This window comes from Rattus norvegicus, chromosome 6 (genome assembly GCF_021556685.1).
Source record: "Rattus norvegicus strain SHRSP/BbbUtx chromosome 6, alternate assembly SHRSP_T2T, whole genome shotgun sequence".
Lineage (NCBI taxonomy): Eukaryota > Metazoa > Chordata > Mammalia > Rodentia > Muridae > Rattus > Rattus norvegicus.
Genome location: NC_141539.1, coordinates 98,244,904 through 98,262,217, shown reverse-complemented (window position 1 = coordinate 98,262,217; position 17,314 = coordinate 98,244,904). Strand labels below are relative to the sequence as shown.

At 37.5% G+C, this 17,314-nt stretch overlaps 1 protein-coding gene across 3 annotated transcripts in view; it reads right to left on the bottom strand.

Moving 5' to 3' along the window:
• Mnat1 (MNAT1 component of CDK activating kinase) overlaps positions 1-17,314 on the bottom strand; it is a 157,408-nt gene that overhangs the window by 28,734 nt on the left and 111,360 nt on the right. For 2 of the 3 annotated variants that reach the window (XR_015621693.1, NM_153472.2), the window contains 1 exon segment: positions 16,384-16,505. Coding sequence is in view for 2 of the 3 variants with exons in the window: in NM_153472.2 (NP_703202.1) it covers positions 16,384-16,505 (122 nt within the window). In the remaining variant the exon portion in view is untranslated. 3 annotated transcript variants of the gene reach the window in all.

The following is a 17,314-nucleotide window of genomic DNA, read 5'->3' as shown; positions in this document are numbered from 1 at the left end:
TTTTCGAGTTTCAGATATTTTGAAATTTCAAACTCATTTCAAGATTTAATTATAAATTGACAGAAAAATATAAAATGTTTCCTTTTACTTTCACATTTTAACTTAGAAATGTCTGGTGCAATGATTATGTTTAGTCCCAGCTACTTGGGAGACTGAGTTAGAATTGTTGAAACCATGAGATTGAGACCAACCCAGGAACAATATAATCAGATCATTTCTCAAAAAGCAAACAAACAAATGAATATCACCTAATATTATAAATTTCTCAGATTTAATATACATTTGAATATTCATTAGTACCATTTAAGATAGGCTTAAATCTAAACATGAAAAGGCACAATTTCTCAGATCCAAGAAAAGTTCAGAGTTCTGTCACACAGCTTTGCTGATATGCACTGAGAATTTCTAGGAACAGAAGGTTAACACATGACTCTGCGGGAGTTCAGTGAGGAAAGGAATCCTTTCACGAAATGTACAGGGCGGCTGGGCATCTGTGGAGGTGTGAATACATTTGGCCCCAGAGACCCATGTGTGTGAATGCTTGGCCCATAAGGAGGTGTGGCCCTGTTAGAGGAAGTGTGTCACTGTGGTGGGGGCTGGGGGGCTTTAAGGTCTCATATGTATGCTCAAGTCTGGCCAGTGTGATCAGCCTCCTGCCGCCTTCGGATCCAGATGTAGAACTCTTGATTCTTCCAGCACCATGTCTGCCTGCATAATGCCATCTTTCCCCCAAAGATATTGGACTGAACCTCTGAAACTGTAAGCCCTAATTAAAGGTTTGCCTTTATAAGAGTTACCTTGGCCATTGTGTCTCTTCACAGCAACAAAACCCAAACCAAAAAAGCATTTGTATGGACAAAAGACCATCATGAATGTTCAGTTCATAATACACACAAGAAATAAGTGAACATGGCCTTCTCAAGATGGTCGGATTAAGAATTAAAACTCTAAAACTTCTAGAGGAAAACATAAGAAATATATCTTCTATCTAGGTAGAAGTCTCTTAGACATAATATCAAAAATACAACCCACATAGAAAAATTATTGTCAGATTTCAGTGAAACTTCCAATATATTAAAGACAGGAGGATGGGAACCGGGAAGATAGATCAGTTAGTAAAGTCCCTGCTGAGGAAGCACAAGGACCTCTGTTCCTCTGGCATAAGCTGTACACACACACACACACACACACACACACACACACACACACACACACACTTCTGTTGCTATCAACTGATAATGGAGCACATTTAACTACTAGCAGAACTTGTATGCAAACTAAAATAACTCCATTATCACATAGCATTTCACTAGTTACCATTTGAATAGGAACTAATTTGTATATCAGCTCTGTGATCTAGAAACAGGTGTGCGGAAGAACAGATGGAATTCAATCTACCTTCTGTTTCAGTGGTGGTTGTTAACCTTTTAACTCAATCACCTTTCCTTCCTGTACGCAATATCCCCAATGATAGAAAGCATCAATGGCCACATATCTGATTATTGTTTTCTCTGTATGGTCTTATATTATGTATGTATGTATGTATGTATGTATGTATGTATGTATGTATGTATGTATGTATGTTGATATGGATGTTTCTATCTACCAATATCTATCAGTTAATCTCTCTCTCTCTCTCTCTCTCTCTCTCTCTCTCTCTCTCTCTCTCTCTCTTTGTTCCCAAGAGAAAGTGTCTCTGTGTAGCCTTGGCTATCCTGGAACTCACTCTGTAGACCAATCTAGCCTCAAACTCAGAGATCTGCCTGCCTCTGCCTTCCAAGTGCTGGAATTAAAGGCGTGGGCCACCATTGCCTGGTCTCAGTATCTTTTTAAAACACTTATTTTTATACACATGTGCGGATACCAGCATGTATGTATGTGTACCATGTGCACATACATATTACCCTATGAGGCCAGAAAGGGTGTTGGAGTTACAAGTGGGTATGTGCCATCATCTCAATGCTGGGAATCAAATCTAGGTCTTCTGCAAAAGCATCTTAATTCTGGAGCCATTGCTCCAGCCCTTGAGCAATGGTAGTGGACAAAGAGAGCGTTTTTCCTGATTGATTTCCTGGTACAGCATAGAGAGTTAATATAGTCCTGTCTGTATTTCAAGTGTGCATGAATTACCAACTCTATAGCTCCTGGACACAGACTTGAAGTTGTCAACATCAGCATGCCACAGGCAAGTTGTGTGGTCGGACTAAGTATCATGCATAAATGAATGGACAAAGAAAATGGAGTTTTACTTAGCCATAAAGAAGAAGAAAATCATGCTTACAGGAAGTTGGAAAGAACTGAAAATCATCATATTAAACGAAACAGGCCTGATTCAAGAGATGAATATTGTGTTTTCTCTCATATGCAAAGTCTAGATTGTAAAGAGGGGAGAGGAGAGGGCAATAGGGAGTTGCACAGGATCAAAAAGTATATTGCTTATGTTATAAAAATATCACAAAGTGACTTACTTATACAATCAATACATGCTAATAAAACCTCATTGATAGATATTTCACTTCTCTCTCAAATTTGCTTATAAATAGAAAGAAAATTATATCATACCTTAACCTCAACCACAGCTTGCTACATTCAAGCAAAAAATGCAAACCAACCCAGCACAACTTTTAATATCAACACACAGCTAATGCTGAGTCAGAAGGTAAAATCTAGTTGTCATGCATATGTGGCACGCCAACAATGTGTGGTAAGTACCTTTAAAGCTATTACACAGGAAGGCATTATTATTACTCACTTGAAGCTTGATTATTATTATAAAGATTAAAATATCTGGTTTCAAGTCTACAAATATATTTGCTTAACAAATTTTTATCACTATAGCTACTGAAACCTATCACCAAATGTAGTGGGACACACTTTTAATCCCAGCACACAGGAGGCAGAGGCAGTTAGATCTGTGTGAATTTGAGGCCAGCCTGGTCTACAGTGTAAGCACCACTCACTGTGTAAAGAGGCCCTGTCTGTCCCAAAAACAAACAAACAAACAAATAAACAAAAGCTGTTGGAACAAATTAGGAAAAACACTTGGTTTCTCAAACAATTTATTTTATTTTTCAATTTCTTACTTTTACATTAGTACGTAAATGCCAAATATAAAGAATCAGGCTTCCCCTAGGCCTTATAAACATATCCTTCGAGGCAGGAAATTCTACCAGTAGAACAATCTACACACAAATTTATCAAGAGTCTATTTATAAAGGCAGCAAACAAGCAGCAATCATCAGAAGCAAAGCTGGGATCCCTAGCACCAGTGCGGCTGCTTGCTGGGTGTGGTGGCCTGCCTGTAATCCCAGTGCTCAGACGTAGATGTGGACAATCCTAAGAGTTAATTTCTGTAACTCCTTCTACCATGACTTTTCTAAGAAAAGGAAATGTAAGAAACATGAGAAATTCTGAATGCTAGAGGGTCAAATCAGACATCTACCCTCAAGGAATAATAAGGTAAAGAACATTCTGGCAAGACTTCCAGTATCAATGCTGGACACCCCTCCCATGTCTGTGTGCCTAAATATGTGAATACACACACACACACACACACACACACACACACACACACACACCACACACACCACATACATACATGTGAGAAAAGTATTAATTTTAAAAATAAAATATCAAAAGCAATGAATAGAAAATAGATAAATGCCTATTAGAAGACTAGACAAAACATGGACTGCTTTAGATGGTACACTGGATAAACACATTTAATGAAAGAGCAAAAAAGACGATAAACAACTGACACAAGCCTTTTTAATTAAACAGACATTGCACTGAAAATGGGAAAACCTGAAACCAGGTCATTACTATACATTTCCTCAAGAAAGGGGGAACAGAGACAGAGAATTCTAGATGGAAGTTTACCAAAGCTGCCCCAGTGAGGTGTACAGGTCCCTCAGCTGCAACATCAATACTATTTACTGTCAGCAGTACACACTCTGGAACCCCCCACACATCTGCCTACATTCAGAAACCCTCAAGGTAAAGCCCACCAATCTGGTTTTCATGGTTCTAAGATTTGCAAAAGTTTAAGACCCACTAATCTAGACTTCTTAAAAATTAAAATCAGGATCCCTCTGAGATTCTGATGAAATCTATGAACCTTCTAGAAAAGCATACATCTGGACAAACACACAGGTTCACACACAAACGGAGCAGCCCCACGGCCAGTGGACTCCATTGAGCTCTCAGACACCTCACCTATGACAATTATCTGTGGCACAGAAATCACCAAACTTAAAGTCAAAAAAAAAAAAAAAGAAAGAAAGAAAAGAAAAGTAAGAGCAAGCTTTGAAGCAAGCCCTCACACCCAGCTTGTCTTCACTTGCTTAGATTCCAAGATTGAAAATCTACGGGGCTTAACTTCCCAAATTTGTGAACCTTTCACTTTCCAGGTTGGACTATGGCCTTTCCCACTGCGAGTCCAGTGTGATCACTGCTCCATTCGGAAGTCAATCTTCCTCCTAGAGAGTTTTCTCAGTGTAGTACACAGCTCATCATCCTAAACCATGCTTTTATAAGCAGATCCTGTATTTCCTTACATTTTATACAAAGAACTAAGAGCAAATCATATGGATCTAAAATTATAGCACCCTAACAAAAGAATAGTCCAAAATCAAAATGCTGATCAAAGCATCTATAATTTTCAAACTTAATTTTTCCACAATTTTACATTTTTATGTGAATATATGTGAGTGAATACACACACGCCCTAAGATAATGAATCGAACTACATTAAATTATTAATGTTAACCTAAGAAAAACATTCCATTTTTAAAAAAAACTCACTGTGTGCACACCTGCTAGTGTCCTATCAATTTAAGCAGGAAACCATTTCTCCCTTACACCATGAGCAATAGAAAAGTACTTATTAAAACATTAATCATGGTCCATTATATTCTGACTCACTGCCAAAAGCTCCCATTACATCACTGAAAATATCTATTAACCAAAACCTGCTTTTGACAAGTAACAGAAATGTCATGTTTAGAACTCAGTAATGTAAAAGTCAGTTTAAGAACAGTCGCAAAATTGATTTTGCAGTGGCAGCAAAAATAATTAATTTTTTCCGACATTTATTACTACAGAGTTGACTTAGCTGGTGTTTCTAATGTAAAATTATTCAAAAATATTTTAAACTTTACCTATTACTATTAGATACATTTGCCATGAAAACATTAAATACCAATGACTAAAATGTGAAATTAAATCACTTTAAACTGTGCTGAATATAGCAATCTAAATAAAACTATGTTCACTTGTATAAATATGGGTCTTGTTTAGAGCCACATTTCACAGGAAATTGTCCCAAATGAAAACCATCCCTGTTTTCCACTCCCACTCTTGAGGATTTATGTTTTTACATTTAAAACTAGTTATATAGACCTCCCACCCCCACCCAAAAGCAGTACCTTCCAGTCAGAATAATGTCTACTTTGAGGACTTAGAACTTTGCAGAAATGCCTAGGTTGCATTTCTCCGGTTGTTTGTTTGGAAAGTGGTGACATTGGCTTCCCAGCCTAAGGCAGAGCTGACCTCAAACCAGGAGGAAAGCATAAAATGCTAATTAATAAAGTACAGAGCAAAACCCAAAGGGTTTGTAGGCAACTGAGACCCAGGACAGAAACCAGTTACAGCGAATGATTTCACATATTGGGGGCAAGGTGCTCAATATTGAAATCATAGGTTATTTTTCCTCCTACTTACTTCAACCCCCAAACTTTTCAATAATGACTACACATTTCCTTCAATGGGAAGGAAAAACTCCAATAAACTTATTTCTATGCCTTATGATTACAAGATAACTAAAAAAGCTTACTTGTCCTGACACATTGTGCTCACTGCTTCTTTCAAATCCATACTTTCATAACATCTATTTCCAAAAGAATGAGTCACAATTCCCTATAGCTCATATAAAATTCAGAATTTCTAGTGTTTCCATTTATGTTTTTATTAATGTTTCTTGCATTTCCTTTACTTAGAAAAGTCATGGTAAAAGGATTTTCAGAAATTAAAAAAATGAATTATATCTTAGTTAAAGAGACAAAAAAGAAACAGACCAAGTTGAAAATCACAGACCATGATACACATAAATTCCCTGAGTACTTTACTCAAGAGCCTGTGTGATTTACATTTGAAAGGTTAAAAGCATCACCAAATGACACATAGCTAATCACCTCCCACCAATTCAATCTCCAGGTTCCAGGTTTAGTTTTCTTTAGTCTCTTTAAATGGAAATGCAATTTCTACATACCTAATTTTAAAAGGATTCTCTATCCTTGAAAGTGCTTCTTAAAACACTATGAATATTTCAAGATACAGAAAAAATGGACAACTAAATCCCAGTTTGTGATCCTAAACTTCCAATTAGGAAATGAAGATTTAAAGAATGATTGTACACTCTGTTGTCAATTTAACCTAGTAACAGACAGAATTCAAAGAAAGACACAGTCTATGATTGCAACCTCTGTTTTTTCTCTTTATAAATATGCAATGCATTGAACAACAGTATAATGAAGGGATGCCAATGATCACTAGAGCTCACAATCTGAACTGATGATAACCAAAATGTAAAAGAAACATACACAAGTATTTGGTGGCCAAAAATACTTAAATAAATTAAACTGCTAACTAATAAAGGGAAAGCCTGGGATAGGAGCATAAGCGGTGGGTGAAGTGCTATCCATGCACAAGGACCTGAACTAGGCGTGCCAGCACGCATGTACAAGCTGGCGCACACCTACCACCTGGGAGGCAGAGTCAAGAAGGCACATGGAGCAAGCTAGTTGAGCTCAATCAGTGAGTTCCAGGTTTGGTGAGAGACTGACTCTAAAGATAAGGTGGGCAATCAGTGAGGAAAACACACTAACCTCTGGCCTCCACAGAGACACGAGCACACGACCACAACAACAACAACACATATGCACACATAATTCTAAGTAATTAATTAGACATTGTACTGCCAAGGAATTGTAGAATGACTTCCCCAGTCCTGAAGCTCGGGAGGAGGAGGTGATAATAACTTCACAGTAGGAAAGCCCAGCTAACAAGTTCTCAGCCTGCTGCTCAGGGCTGACACCAAATGCGATGGTGTCCTACTGACAATACATACTCACCCCCTACCCCTCCTTTTGGTTTTCCTCCAGTCAGGGTCTGAATATGTAGCTCTGGCTGTCCTGGAACTCACAGAGATCTGTCTGCTTCTGCCTCCCAAGTGCTAGAATTAAAGGTGTATGCTTCAACACCCAGATGTGTGTGTGTGTGTGTGTGTGTGTGTGTGTGTGTGTGTGTGTATTCTTGATGTGAGAAAAATGGTAACGGATTTCTATGATATGCCTCATGAACATGTATAACTCTGATCTCATTGTGAAGGGTAAAGCAGATAAATGCTTATAAGTGGACATTCTGCAAAATACAGGCACGATATACTCCAGATCGTCTAGGTCATCAGGCATGTGTCAGCTCTAAAACACTGCCAAAGCCAAGAAGACCCCATGAGAAAGGCTACTAAATGTATTGCAAGATCCTTGATAAGAACCTGGATCAGAAAAAAGATTAGGTAAAACTAAGGAAATTTAAAGGAAGTAGAAATTTTAGTTAACAAAAATGAATCAATAGTGGTTAATTCTAACAAATATAGTGCGCCCATGTTGGCTGTTGGGAGCAGTGTAGGCTATGTGTATGCTTTCTACATTACACACCTCACAAATCCAAAGCTGCTCCCCTCCAACTCACTATTCACCAACTCCTTCTGTCTGCCTCCTGCAGTGTCAGGCATGAACCACCACACCTGTAGAAGGCCTGTGTTTGTTGTTTAATTCTAGCAGACTTTTTGCAGCCATTTGCATAACTACATGAAGAAGCTGAACAAACAAAACTACCCCCCCCAGGACTGATGTCCACATTCAGACAAACTATACAACCGAAGGATCCAGTACACCTTAACTCCAGTGTCAGCAGCAAACAAAACACTAAATCAAAGACACTCGTGTGTAGTCTGCTCACTTCTCACTCAGTAAGGCACAGATGCCTCAATGGAGAAAAGACTGTCTTCAACAAAGCATACAAATCCACTCAATATCTTTATGTCACTGAGAGAACCAGAGCATAACTCTCACCACATAAAAAATGAACTGCAGGGGTTGGGGATTTGGCTCAGTGGTAGAGCGCTTGCCTAGCAAGCGCAAGGCCCTGGGTTCGGTCCCCAGCTCCGAAAAAAAAAGAAAAGAAAAAAAAAAAAAAAAAAAAGAACTGCAAAGGAATCACAGAGCTAAATGACGTTACATCCAAGGCAACAATAAAGTGTCTTAAAGAAAAGACATGAAAAACTATTTTGACTTTGATTCAGGGGAAAATTTCATAGATAGAACACCTAAAGCATAAGCCATAAAAGGAGAACAAAACAACAACAACAAAAAAAAAAACCAACAAAAACTCGGGACTCAACCAAAATGAAAATTCCTACTATTTTAAGAAATACTTAGGAATTGAAAGGCTAAGCCATAGACTGAGAAGTTTGCCAACCATATCAGGCACCTTAAAAGTAGAATAGGTCAAAACAAACAAATAAACAAACAAACAAACCAAGAAAAGCAGCAAAGCAAATGAAGAGATTCTCAGTGTCGCCATTCATTAGAGAAACAAACTTTTGAAAACAGTCCCATCATCATCTATTAAAATAGATACAATTTTGAAAAGATTGACTGCAACAAGTACCAACAAATGAGGGCACTGGGCCTGGGAGACTCCACGGGGGGATGAACATAAAACAGTGTAATCCCTTTGGAAAACGGCTGTGAGTTTCTTAACTTCAATAGATACCTACACATGACAACATCTTCCTCTTTGTATTCACTCCACAGTAAAGAAAGCAAATATGCACATTCTGATAGGAAGACTCCTATAAGACTTAATTAAAAGACCATGGACATTTGAGAACAACTCAAATACCCATCAGCAGGTAAGAAGACAAGCTGTGGTCTATAAAAACAATAGGATACCACTTTGCAATAAAAACTAATCAATCACCAATATATACTAAAGCATGGATGACTGTCTAAGTACACTATACTGCCTCAAACAAGTCAGACAAAAGCAAATGCATTGACTATTATTTTATCTATATACAATGCTAGAAGGTGTAAATGAATGTATACTTCAGAAAGCATAGTAGTGGGTTTTCTAGTGGGGAACTGAGAGGTCACAAGGAAAAAAATCACAAGTCTCGACAGGAAACTTTACAAGTCTACAGATACACTTGTTACCTTGGTTATGCTACAAACGCTCACCATCCCTATCCTTTAACCATGTGGCTAAAGATATGTCATATTATATTATGTAAAGCTACTCAAAGCTGTTTCAAAGAGAATCAAATTTATTCTTTCTTCAACTCACATATAGGCTAAATAGATCTTTTCGTTTACATAAGGAAACATTATTGGGTTTTCTTGTGACTTAATCTTTACTATAGATTGAAACATGCTTTCATCTTACAATTACTTCAACTATTTCCCACAATGTTAAAACAAAACAAAAAGAAGTCAAAACAGTTAAGGATCACATGATGGACTCCCTTGAAGGATGATGCAATGGTTATATGAGTCTCAACAATTACACCAATTCTGTTTCCTGAAAGAATTATAGACCAATTCCGCACAACTGCACTGCGATGGTATAACTACATTAAAGCACACTCCCTTCAGTCTCGTTTGAGCGTTCAGAAAATACACTTAATTCAGAACCTTGTTCTCAGCTTATAATGGCAGAGAAGAACAATGACAAGGCTGTACACACAAAGGGTGAGAGGAGTCTGTACAGCTATAGTTATGAGGATGACAAGAATCATGTAAGTAATCACCTCAGATAGACCCAGGTGAATCTTCTCAAGCTAAAAAGCTGCAGTGAGTTCTACTAATGTGTGTGTGTTATATGCCTGTCTACATACATTTATGGATCCAACCCATTCAACTGTATGTGTGCATGTGGAGGTCAGAGGTCAACACTAGGACCCTTGCTCTAGCATTCACCACCTTATTTTTTTTTTCCAGGAAAGGCAAATCTCTATTTCAATATATCAGCGTATACACTCTTACAAAAGGGCAACACGCAGTATTGTGCTGTCACAACACTCTTTCAGGTCACTGTGGTAATAAAATCATAACAGCTTTATGCTTCAATTCAGATATCGATATTTAGATATGAGTTTATACTGCAGATAGATAGATAAGCAGACTGACACACACATATATACATTTAACTCATCTAATTGCTTTAGCAAGTTACTTATATGATTCTAAGTACTGCTCTGCTTAACACTTAAACCCACAAAGCTAAATAAAAAACAAAACCCATTTTGATTTACAAAAAAAAATGCTAGAATATATGTTTAGCTTCTGTAGGCCTCCATCCCTTAGGGTTCTTGTGAGGTTTGATGCCTTCATATCTATTAAGTCATTACAGCATTTCTTGACATATAAAAGGAACTTGTTAACTTGGATTCTGTACTGTTGAAATATTTCTCAAATGTGCCTTCTTTTAATTTTATTTGTTATTTTAAACAATTTTTAATTTAAATATATTTTGATCATATTCTTCCCCTTGCCCAACTTCTTCCAAGTCTTTTCCTCTTCCCTACCTACCCAACTTAAGTTCTTTCTCAAAAACTGAACTAGAACCCAATACTATAAAGCCCCCCAAAACAAAGAAAACAAAATAAAACATATCCCTCAAACCAAAACAACAAACAAAACCAACCAACCACACAACAAGAACAAAAAATCCACACGGTAACTAAATAAAAGGACACACAAAAAACTGTCTGCATGTTATTTGTTGAGAAAAGGTCTCTCAAGGAACCTGAAGCTAGACTTGGCTAGACTGCCTGCCGAGTGACCGCCACAATCCAGGAGGGTATTATTCCATAGTAACTGGGGACAGGAAGGACAATCATATACCCTGTTAAAGGAATATATTTCAACATTTACTATAAGGAACTTGATAATATTGCTAGATGCTATAGGCAAGTGTGTATGCATGCAGAATTCTGGGATAAAGAAAACCATATAAGAATGAACAATTAATTGGACTGATCCTTTTAACTGATGCTCATAAACCTAAAAATGAATCTCCTATAATTATAGAAAAGATGGCAGTCATCTCTTGAGACATATTAAAAGCAATTTATACTTTACAAAGTACCAAATTTTGATATCACAAAAGGAGTAAAATATAATAGTAAAAGCTAGACATTATCATTTGTATATGTGGAATTCTGGTTTCATACCACATCTTGACACAGAAATGCAAAAAGAGCCAGGTATAATAAAAACCTCCAAATCATTCAGATATATTTGAAAACTGGACTTAGCCTACACAGGATGTGATATCATTCTCTGGTGTGGCTATCAATCAGTTTGGCTGGAGTCAAAGGGTAGTATCAATTTTGGTTATAAACATAACAAATAAGAGGCAGGAGGATTACCAGTTTGAGGTCAGCTTAGAATACATACTGAGAACCTGTCCAATGATGCGGGTATGAGGAGACAGAAGGAGGCAGAAACAAGGAGAGAAAAATTGCATTCAGGGATCAGAAACTAGGACTGGTAATCGGTTTTTAAATGTTATCTAAAACAGCATCAAGCAAATTCAAAGTAATGCATAAGGAAAAAGAATCTCCCACCCTGAAATATTTTAGAATACAAAGCCCTTGTGGTCATGATACAAATTTTACCATTGTATCAATGATTAGTCTTTCCCTTAAAGGAAAAATCTGTAGGAGTGTTTCAGAACAAAATTAGCATTTGAATTAGCAGTCTAAATAGAGAAGATTCACTCTCACCCAAAATCCAGCTCAAATGAGGGACAAACTAGGAAGAAAAACAGATAAGGCAAAAGAAGGCCACGCTGGTTCCAGGCTGGGGCAGAGATTTGCCTACTGTCTTCAGACATCAGCACTCCAGGTTCTCTAGTCTAGAGATACGGATGGTAGACTCCCGATACCCGCTCCACCACAGCCCACCTGCTCGCCCTCAGGCTTTCAGCTTCACATGGAGGCTCCCATCATCCCCTGCCACTGTTCCCAGTGTGAAGACTCCGTGCGTTCTATCGCCAGCACGCTGGTTCCTCTCGCAGATGGCTCATGGTCTCTACTGCCATGAGCCAGTTCCCACAGCAGACTCCATCTTAAACACCACTGCGTTCTATTGGATTTCTGTCACTTAGCGAACTCTGGCTAAACTGTTCACTAATAGACTTGAGACTGTGTTTTTATTGTTATTTTAGGCCAGAATATAAAGAGGCATTTTCTCCTGTTTTGTTCCCTGGTATTTTCTTGGCATCCAAAAGCGTAACTGTCCTACAGGAAGTACGCCATAAAGACCAGTTGAGTGATAGGCACATGAGGAAAAAAACGACATTACTACTACTAAAAATTCAGCTTCTCAAAACCCTTGAAAAGTTTCATTTTTTCAATGGAGACAACCTTATACAGGGTCTATGGGGTCTACGAAATTTCATAGTGATTCAGGAAGAATAAATAACCAAATTCCAGCAGTAAACTGAACTTACTCCTTTGGAGTCCTATTAAAAAAAATAAAACCAACTGTATATCACTGTGATAATTTATTGTATTTAGAGCTGCTTTTCTGAGATTAATTTTAGAATATATCTCATTACATATTTTAATCAGCATTATGATTTAATATTGTTAACGTCTTAACTACAGAACTATGATTCTGAGACAGACTGCGTAATTACATTTCCTCAGTGACCTTGCAGTCTCGTGAGCATTTACTCTAGACTAAACAGCCTCATTCAGCTGCCCTGTGTCTGACTGTTGATGAAAGACGCTTGTTTGACAACTGCTTCAAGCGGAAACATATTTTTCCATGATTGCATAAAAAGAGACTTAAAGCATACCAGACTATAGCCGGAGTAGCAGCTAAAGCACAAAGATTCATGTTTATTTCTAAGTTGACTTTTAATTCAAATACCAACAAAATCAGATATGAGTGAGTGGAGAGAGAGAAAGAGAGAGAGAGAGAGAGAGAGAAACCCAAGCTAGCTTAGACTACTTCAACAATTACAACCAAGTATAATATAAATTATGTTAATACATACAAAAACTGTAATTTGTGATGTTTGTGTGTGCCTGGGATTTTTCTTTGCTTTTAAGATGAAAAATTCTGTGAAACTACTCTATTAACTTAAACAAGTAGCAGAAGAAGTAAACTTAGAACACTGCTTGTCTGTTGTTTAGCAAGCAAGTCATATATTACTTTCAACAGGTAAAGCCCTTGACCAAAGTATACACAGCATGGCATACTCTCTCTCCCTTGCAGAATTTCAAATATAATCAACAGTTATAATTCTTTTTTTCTAGGAAAAAACTCAATCCCAGTGATGGCAGATGACACAGTCAATGTTGTGATTATGGTAGTGGCTGTGCATGATATGTCAAAACTCTTGGAAATATATGTGTAAAGCAGGTATATGTAAATTATACTTTAATGAAGCTACTAAATAACGTCTTATTTTTAAGTGATAGTGCTTCAAGGCATTTTAGATTGCTGTCAATTATTTCACTAACAGAAACCTGAACTAATCCATTTAAAACAAATTTAAGAACTGAGATTCAGCCTTTCGTAAATACTACTTTAAACTACCGTCTAGAAAAATATAAAGAAGCAGGCTCGCATGCGCACATGTGTGAACACATGATAATGATAAAATGTTTTTAAGAAGACATACACATGGCTGATGAACACATGAAAAGATACTCAACATCACTAGTCACCTAGGAAACACCCCCGCTCGACTATGAGTGCCCATCTACAGGCATTAATAGTTACCATTTAGACAGAAAATGTCCATAGAAATAAGAAAAAAATGGAGGTTAAATGTTGACGTCAAACATCACCCATTTGAAATGTAAATAAGAAATACTCAAGTTAATGAAGATGAAAAAAATCAAGTTTTGTTTTAAAAAATTAAAAAAAATATCATCCACTATTATTCCTCCACTGTTTTCAATGAGGCAGGGTCTCTCTCATCATGAGATCAACTCCAGAGCTTGCCAATATTGCTGGTCCCATCAGTCGGCTTACTCAGGGATCGCTTATCTCTACCAGCTGAGACTAGAATGTCAAGTGGGTTACCACACCCACCTGCATTTATGAGGTATCTAGGATCCTAACTCTAGACTTTCACGCTCATGAAGCAAGCTCTTTAACTGTTGAGCCATCTTCTTTGTCCTAATTACAATTCATATGAACTCACTGTTGACTCTGGTATTGGTTGAATAGCTATTTATTCCTGTTTTGCTATAAGATGTTATAATAGTAAGCTTTCTTCTCCTTCCTGTCCTTTAACCACTACTCTGAGGCCACTCAGATGGCTCAGAGGGTAACAACCTGAATTCATACCCATGTGGTGGAAGAAGAGAACTGACTTCCCCTCACCTCCACATGAGCACCATGGTATATGGTTCTCTCTCTCTCTCTCTCTCTCTCTCTCTCTCTCTCTCTCTCTCTCTCTCTCTCTCCTTCTCCCTCTCCCTCTCTCTCTCAATAAGTAAATATTTTTAATCCAAACCACTTTAATTTTCCATGTAATAAACCTAACAATGCACTGCTATTCTTTATGATCATTCCCATGCTCTCATAAATGTAGTTTTTATAACAAATTTATTAGAAAATGTAAAACTCTTTAACAGAGGAGGGACTGTTTTAAATAATCTTTACTGGCATTAAAGATTCAAAGGGAAAATTAAAATGATAGTTCTGGCTGTTGGTAATTCAAAGTTTTCTAAACCAACATTGGTGTTACATGTAAATTTTCTAAGCCATAAAATATAATATTCTTGGAGCTAGAAAGATAACATCTCAGAGGGTGAAGTGCTTGCCATGCACGCATGGAAATCTGAGTGAACCCATGCAAAGTTCAGATGTGGTACCTGTTAGCAATCCTACTAGAGGAGATGCAGGGTAGCCTGATCAGTGAGGCCCAGGTCCCAGTGACCTAACCTGTTTCAAAAGACAAAGTTGATGGCCTCTGCAGAAAAGCACCCAGGGTTGACTTCTGGCCTCCACGCAGACATACTCCTCCCAAAATGCATGTGTACCTTATATCCTCATGCTGTAACTACTAGCATATAAGAAATTATAAATAAATTTGCTGTCTCAAGGGAGTTTTAGATTTTGTTAGCTTCATATTTAGAAGCCATAGGACTTTAAGAGACCACAAGAAGGGTTGGGGATCTAGCTCAGTGGTAGAGCACTTGCCTAGCAAGCGCAAGGCCCCGGGTTCGGTCTCCAGCTCCGAAAAAAAGAAAAAGAGAGACCACAAGAAATCTAAATTTTATCAATCCTTAAGAGCCTCCCAATAGTGGATAATCAAAGAATAAACCATTTTTACATTAGGTCTACTTTGGAGTCTCATTAATCCTATGTAGAATGGTGTATACACCATCTTCCAGATGTTGGTTCAATCTGAGGACACATGTAGGTTTTATTGAATGTTTGCTATTTCTCATCTCTGCTGCTATAGTCTTTAATTATAATTACTTGGGCTCATTGTATGCATTGGGTTTTTTTTTTTTTCATATTATGGTCTTTTATTAAGAAACACAATTTCTGACTCAGTCTTCTATTCAATAGTTTACACTGGGGGAAAAAAAAAAACAGACCAAAAAATGATTATCTACATCCTGCATCATTTGTGTCTGGACTTCCCAAGAGTGAGTGTGTGTGTGCGTGCGTGTGTGTGTGTGTGAGTGTATGTGAGTGAGTGTGTGTGTATATATGTGTGTGTGTGTGAGTGTGTGTGTGTGTGCGCACGCGTGTGTGTGCTTCAATTGCTCCAATGACAGGCTATCGCTATTACTCACAAATGCCATTCCCTCAAGCTCATTTCCTGAGGGAAGCACACACTGCAACAGCTGAGCCACTGATGGAAAATCTCTCATGGCTCAGGTCTCAAAAATCTAGTTTCAGCATGGATAGAAGACAGTGACTAAATCTATTATTTTTATAGAAAGGTACTGAATTCATATTTTCACTGACTTATTATTTACTAAGGTAATTAATCTTCCATTCAAAGAAGCAAGTGGTAAGCTAAAACAGCCACTTCAAATATGTCTGCCAAAGACAGCCTCTGATGGAGAACGCCTGCATCCCAGTCCTATCCCAAGAATCTAGGGACGACAATGAAAAGTCGATATATCGAATAAAACTTAACGTAGAATTAAGTATTACTTAATTTTAAGAAACAGGACTAAGTTCTATAAGTAAATTCCTAAGAATGCTACAACATCGATGAAATCCGAACAGCAACAACGAAGCCCTACACACGGAAAGTGCTTCTGATGCTTACCCAAGTCTTCCTAGCAGCTCTTGTTCAGGAACTTGGGGTCCACAGGTCTCTATCTGCAGGGGCTGGTATTCATAGAGAGCTTCCTCAAGCTTTTGGATTGGTGCTAACGAAATCTGTTGACCCTATAAGAGACATGAGGAAAATACATTTTAATAATATTTTCATATTGCCACTTGTGATTTTAAAGATGACTAGAGCTGGCTCAGCAGTGATGATTTCTTGCTACTCTTGCGGAGGATAATTCAGTTCCCAGCACCCACACTGGGCTGCACACAACTGTGACCCAGTTCCCGAGGATCCAGCGCCCTCTCCTGGCCTCTGGAGGCACTGCACTCATGTGTATTCCCACCACTGACACATACAGACAAATAAATAAAAATGTAAAATAAAAAAGCGATTAGGGTTATTATTCTATAAAATGTAAATTTTGCTTTAATCAGTGTTATTGTTTATTATCAATAGAACTAAGCAAAATAGAAATACAGTCCAATCTTACACTTCCCAATTTCTACCAAATACTATGACAGATTCAGTAGTCAGTGTTTTGTTTTGTTTTAAAGTTCTAACTAGGGAAAGGAGCTAATAAAATTACTTCTGCAAACTGCTGTCACTTAAATGTCTTAGTTCTTCACAATAGAATCAAGCTTACCAAATGAGTACTATATGCACATATTTACATATACAATATAAAAAATTATTTCCCTTTTCTAGTGTGTCTGAAGAGAATGACAGTTTACTCACATACATAAAATAAATCATTTTAAAAATTTATGATAAAAATTAAACTCAATTGAACATCTAGTTATTTTTCTTAGAAGAAAAGAACTACTAGGTTAGTACCCAAGGATCACATCTGAATACAAGTGTGCAAAATCAAACATCACTTAGCCATTTACATATGATTTCCAATTTGGCCTTCTAACATTTTCAA